We start from the raw sequence: 6,799 nt of genomic DNA, 5'->3' as shown, positions 1-6,799 counted from the left end.
TTTTAATATTATTTATTTATTACTTAATATTTTTTTTTGTGCAAATAATAATATATTTATTATATATTTAATATATTTAATACACTAATCTGACAAAGTGCAATAAAGATCTTTCGTTAGTATTTTATGCTAAATATACTATTTCACTAAATTAATTAATACTCGTATATAAATTAATTGATATCAATTTTATATTTTATTTTATAATTTTAATATTTATAAAAACAGCATTTAACTTAACAGATAATGTAAATATTAGCTTATACTGAGGAAAACTTTTATTTTGTAGTACAGTATAAATTTTTAAATGAACTGAATTTCAATCACTTCTATGCAAAAATCATGGCATATTTTTCAACAGAAGCCTAGAAACCTACAGTAGTCGTCAAATTATTATTCAAGAATATGGAAAAAATATTTTAACCGTTCGGTGCTTGTGTATGATATCTTGATTCGATTTGTTAATTTTCGTATCTAATTTTGATAAGACATTAAAGATTGATAAGCAAACAGAAATGCATTAAAAAATTTTAAACATTTTTATTATATATATTTTTTTTTGTTTGCAAACTAATATAAACTGATATACGTTTAATTTTTTTTTTATTCTTTTCAAGTCTTATCTGCAATCTATAGCCAAATAAGTACACCAACAAAAGTTTGGTTAAGAAGTTATAGCATTTTAACTAAGAACTATTCGAGTCAATTATTGTTCATTCATATTCTTAACTTTTAGAAAATATAAATATCTTTTCCTATACTTCTTTACTGTAGATCTGTGGTATGCTTTTGGAACCTTCAATTGCAAAACATTACAATTTTAAACTTAATATTGAGTTATTCACTTATTTAAAGTCTACACACTTTTAGATATACAAATTATTGTGGATAGATTATAATCGTATGGAAATGAGATCCTATGTAGAAATTATTTACAAACAGAGGTTTTCATTTGTACGCTAAATACTATAATTATGATATATAAATTTCAAACATTTATAATAAATAGTTTAGTATTATTTTGTTCATATGCTGGAGCTGTCACACTTAATATAATAACTATTTTTTTTATTTCTTTTTTTTTTGCGGGAAAAGTAGGATTGAAAAATATCTAACGCTTCGTCACCATGTTGTCAGAGTAGTGGTAAGTCCGATTTGCACGAATTGAAACATATTCTCCTTTATCAATCGTGCCTTTCCTCCATGAAGTTACAGGATACACGGATTTAAATCTAACTCCCTTCATCAACCCAGCCTTTTTCACCTTAGAGTTACCAAAAAATTACTTATGTTAGAGTGCTTTGAGATTATTGTTCGTTTGTTTTAGCTTTTATCCAGGTCTTATTTCTTACTTCGAAACATATTTTGGTTGTACCTATAGCTATCCAATAATAATTTCTACAGTGCAACTTATTATTTGTTCTTCCAATGACCAATGACCTGAGACTTACCAAAAAGTTACTTAAAGTGTCTTGACATTATTTTTCGTTTGCTTTAGCTTTCATCCAGGTCTTACTTCTTATTTTGGATCATAACTTGGGTGAGTTATAATGTTACACACACCCCAAGTTTCTCCAATATCTTATTTGTTTTTCCAATGGCACTCTTTCTTCTTGCCACCTCTCGTAGTAAAAGAAAGTATACCCAGCAGTGTTTTTCATAGTTCTCTTATATATAGTTTAGAATGCTTCTTATTCTTTCTTTATGCTGTATGGTTCTTTCTTTCTAAATAATCCCTTATATTGTTTTATGTAGACATTCAAAATAATACACTTCTTTATTTTTAAAATCGGAGCAATTTTAAAAATATCGCTTTGCATTTAAAATAATGGAAAATTATGAAAAATTGCAGTTTTGTGGCATGTAAATAGAAATTTATAGATTTTAGAGAGATTAAAGCTTCCTTCAAATCATGTTATTTTTTAGAAATAGTACTACTCTTCATGCACTTCAAACAACTGTGCTGACACCCTAGCATAGTCCAGATCATTTTTTTCACAAAATCAATTGTTGGTTATTAAGGTTAGGTCAGAGAGATTTAATATCTATAACTCAGATTATTATTTTTTATAGTATCGCTTTTTCTAATACATTATAAAACTGTGAAGTTCAAATTATAAGTGTAATTTACTACAAAATGAAATTGTGTATAATAATTTCTGGACCGATCCACACTATTACACTAGTAGGTTTGAAGGGTGTGTTTCTCCTGTTTCACAACAAAACAGAAAGACATATAAGCTCATTGTGGAACGGATTCTTAGAACATATTAAAACAATATTATAAACAATATACACGTAGCATTATCGCATTCAAGGCTAACATAATCTATTGATAATCTTTTACAGCTCTGCGGTCTTTTAAGTCACTTCTTATTTAATATTTTCTTCATTGAAGTATATTTGGTTCTTCTTCCATTACTCGTATAATACAAAAGCATGCAAAAAATATTTCAATTAATAAGTTTTATTACAATATCAATTTATTATAGTTGCAGGAGTTAAATGATTCTATGGTTTAATCGGACAACGATACATTACATTCAGTTTATTGATATCGCTTCGAGTTAGAGCTCTGCGTTGTCCCATTGAGGCAGCATCTGCTTCGTTCAATGGAATAATGGTCATTTCACCATTTGCAGAAAACGCATATGCAGAATAGTGAAGTATGCTGGCATAATCGTATTCTTCATCATAATTATCAACAAAGTCAGAGTCGTACTTGTTAAAATTGTGTATTGTATTTGGCTGAATATTTTCTTCAGCTATGCGTACATATTCATCACGGTTCCACGTGCTTTGCTGATGATAGAAACCGAGAGTATGCAAAAATTCATGCATAATCGTGCCTAAACGGAAGCAACCTTCATCCAGTGGATATATCTGAAGATTATATGTTTGAACTTGGTTATACCAGCCAACCGTAGAAAAGCAGCCACCACCTTGCGTAGTTATGTTAACATAGTAACTTTGATTTTCATCAGCTTCCTTAAATCGTATACATGACACTTGTTCCAACATTTCAATTCCTCGTAAGATATGATTGCGATGTGGTTCATCTGTGCACATAACATCGATTTAATGGATTTCACTTTTAAAACATTTAATAACTACTTACCAATTATGTCACCAAATTTATAGTAAACAATGCCATTTGGCCAGTGTCTGGTCTTCGTTATAATGCCATTTCGATTATTATCCAAAACAATATCACCTTCAAAATATCCAGCAGTCAATTCCGGATCAGTTTCGACCCGTTGTTGGGTCGCTGGTGCAGACTCACACACAGTTAGGTAAGCAAATACCAGAAATATATAAAATATTTTCATTGCTTAAGTACGTCCGGACCGCAGACTTTCAAAACTTAAACTAGAAAATTATTTCAATTGTAGTGGCAAAGTTCTTAATGACTTAGGTTGATCTTATCTGATATATTGCGAATATAAAAACAATATTTATTAGCCATCGATATTGCCTCGTTCTACTTCTTTATTTGGCTATAAAACAGGCGTTTACTTGTGTTTTTCAATTGCTGCGGAAACAATGAAATTATCTTTTTGGGCAATAAAAACTAAGCCAACTGCACGCAGTTTGCCAGTTCACTAATGCAGATACTCGCAAATCGAAAATCTTATAAGAATATAAATTAATTTAATCTTATCGATCGACTTTTAAGCGATATGTAAGTTCTTCGGCAAATGTTCTTAAGGTAAAATATTATGATTTGTTACAGCACTTTCGCTGCAGTTCGCAAGACTGTAGTGTAGTGTACTGATTTCGAGCTGATTTGATAGCACATCATAAACCATTATTTAATAGTATTAACATGAAGCAACTATTTTTGATTTATTATGAAAACACATAATAGTACATGAGACTCTTATAAAAAATTCTGAGAAAATGTTAAAACCAGAATATAACACTTACTTCAATTTAAAATGTAAGTTCTATGAATTATATCACTAACAAAGACACTCCATTTAATATACCAATACCGTATTCCTTTTAAAACTATTGAGGTTTTTTACCCATATAATTAAAAGTTTTATTAGCACCCATAATAGTAACAACAAATTAATAATATAATAATATTCATAATATAGAAAGCAATACTTTAATAAATGTTATAGTCAACATCAGTTGACCACTAGAGCCCGCTGAAGAAAACTATACGCTGGACAATTCCGATATTTAATAAATATAATAAATTTATGATATTCAATTACTTAAGTAGTAATTCAATTAATAATAATTCAAGTAATTAACATGGCAATAGTTTCTCATTTCTTCTTTCTTAATATCCTTTTCCCCTAGTGGGGCATAGGGCCGTAACGTTTGTCTTAAACCGCACTCTGTTAGATTTAGTGCGCTTCTGTCATTTCTCTTTCAATTGTTCTTCTCCAAGTTAAAGCCGGTACACCATGGCGTCTGCTGCCTTATGGGTTCCATGTCAAAGCTTCAAAATTTCAAAAGGAGCTCATAAAAAGATTTCAGTCAAATCGGAGGTGTTGAGATCATTTTTTGCCGAAATCTGTACGTTTTTTAAATGAATAACCTATATAAAATGTATATCTTTTGTTGCTTAAGTTTGTGGTAAATTTTTGAGCAAGCTAAAAATTACAAGATTTAAATGAAAGCATTAAAATAGGTGTGTGACCAGATCTCCCCAAGCCCTAAACAACTTTAAAATGAAGCGTAAAGCAATATATATACACATATTTATTCTTTAACAATGCATTATGATATTTTTGAATAGTGAACAGGTGAATGAGTTGATTCAAAATTTCAACTAAAGGCTCTCGTTGAAGTAAATTCCTTGTTATGGGCTAAGAAGTGGCCGTTGAGTTCATTGGGACTCAAGCGCTCAACTTACAATAGAGCTCACTAAAACAGTATTTTTTGTTGATTAGCAAAACAATTATGTGTTGAGTAAATTTATTATATCTGGAGTTGTGTTTAATAAAATTTTTTTTAAACTACAGACATAATTTTTTTTGATTTATTATTTTGAAAATATTTTATTTTTTTTGAAAAATAGTTTAAGAGTTAGACATTCATGAAATGCAAACAGTGAAACTATACTTTTATTTTATTTATTTGAAATGGATTAAGTCAAATTGCGGTGACGTTCCGGTCATGATAACCTAATAATCTATTCTTTATTCCACAAATTGTTATATTGAGCTTCAATCTTTAAGTACCAGCAGGATGGCTTTGAAGGGAAGTTGAATATTTTAATTATATATGTGCATAACAATTTTCTAATAGCAGCAAAATTTTATTTCAATATTCACAATTAAATGTTTTTGAAGGAAATTTTAAAAAACAACAGATTTAGAATTTAAATTAATTATGGTACCAGAAATCATCTTGCTCTGTAGGGCTTCACGTACTCGACAAATACCAAATTTATTGTACATGTGTATGCCAGCAATCACATACGACTACATAGGAATAATTGCTTTATTAAATGAATTATGGAAATGCACATGTGTGAGTAATTGCACAATTATTTGCATACCGAAACGAATTTAGTCCTTTGCCTCGAACTGCTGTTATTCTGTTGAATCCGCCTTAAACATTTCTGGTTCTAATTGAAAAGTTTCCATAAACTCGTATTTGAATGTACATAATTTCATTTCATTGACTTAATAACTCAAAGTATAGAAAATCTGAAGTACTTCGGTTTGTCATTTGCAAACCGCAAATGTTTTCATGAAATATTTACGCACATCTTGATTTCTTAATTTAAATAAACTAAGAATATATTTTTAATGACTTTTGCGGTATACGAGTATTGACTCCTTGTGAATTCATATCTTGCATAAATTTTTGCCTAGTAGCGAAGAAACTTTCTGCACACACCCACAAACGTACACTGCAAATCCATTTATCAATCTGTGTACTTACAATTTCCAAATTACAAAATTTATTTAACTTAATTAAAGAGTTATTTAATAATTCATATATTTACCATATATTTTTATTATGGTACAATTTTGAACTTCTCGAAAATTGTTGCTTAATCCAGTCATTTAAAGCAAAAATATTTCCATTGAGAATAAATGAGAATTTATGAAACATTTAAATCGCATTGACCTTACATATCCTTCACATGTCATTTATCAAACGTTAAGTCAAGCATCAAAATTAATTTTGCATACAAAGAAAAGTAAAAATTTCAACCTTTAATTGCGTTTATGTTAACAATAAAATTATTAACCAAAGCTGACATCCGGCAGTGGAAAAAAATTACAACTTCCGTATTATACCCAAGAGATGGAAGGAAAGCTTTGCAGAACGCATAGCCACACATACAAAAAGTTGGGGTTAAAAATAAATACATGAAACCTGTTGGAAGCGGTAACAGAATATACGAAAGGATCAAAGCCAGAGCGTTCAATATATCAGAAAGTGATTGTACTTTGTAGAACGCATAGCCACACATACAAAAAGTAGGGGTTAAAAATAAATAAGTGAAAACTAATGGAAGTAGTAACAAAATATACTAACGGACCAAAGCCAGAGCGTTTAATATATCAGTACATGATTATTCTTTGAGTAATCATCATGAAATAGATACTTATGTCATTTTAATATGTTATACCCGATTTTCAAATAATTTAGAGACATTTTTTTTTACAAACTACTTGTCCGAAAAAGAAGTTAAAGTCTTGTAAAGTGCTAGCAATACTGATAACCTGTACAAATTCATAAAAAATGTTTTATGTTACAGAAGATTAATTATTGACGAACTTATATGAATAAAAACGAAAATGTTATAGTATAAGGACAAAGG

At 29.3% G+C, this 6,799-nt stretch overlaps 1 protein-coding gene across 1 annotated transcript; it reads right to left on the bottom strand.

Annotated features, from left to right (window-relative positions):
- Positions 1-2,494: 2,494 nt before the first annotated feature.
- On the bottom strand, positions 2,495-3,383 carry LOC119689901 (seminal metalloprotease 1-like). Its single transcript, XM_038104832.1, has 2 exons — positions 3,119-3,383; positions 2,495-3,059 (listed from the first exon to the last, which is right to left on the bottom strand). Exons 1-2 carry the CDS (start codon positions 3,327-3,329, stop codon positions 2,512-2,514), a joined length of 759 nt encoding a protein of 252 aa, XP_037960760.1. The 5' UTR covers positions 3,330-3,383; the 3' UTR covers positions 2,495-2,511.
- Positions 3,384-6,799: the final 3,416 nt, after the last annotated feature.

The sequence above is a fragment of the Teleopsis dalmanni genome, chromosome X, assembly GCF_002237135.1.
Source record: "Teleopsis dalmanni isolate 2A chromosome X, ASM223713v2, whole genome shotgun sequence".
Classification (NCBI taxonomy): domain Eukaryota; kingdom Metazoa; phylum Arthropoda; class Insecta; order Diptera; family Diopsidae; genus Teleopsis; species Teleopsis dalmanni.
The sequence above is the reverse complement of the archived record's forward strand: the minus strand, read 5'-3'. Positions and strand labels throughout refer to the sequence as shown.

Coding starts and splice junctions, on each gene's coding strand:
- LOC119689901 (XM_038104832.1), bottom strand. CDS start 3,329: ATGAAAATATTTTATATATTTCTGGTATTTGCTTACCTAACTGTGTGT. Junction 3,060..3,118: donor TAAATTTGGTGACATAATTG/GTAAGTAGTTAT, acceptor TTATGTGCACAG/ATGAACCACATCGCAATCAT.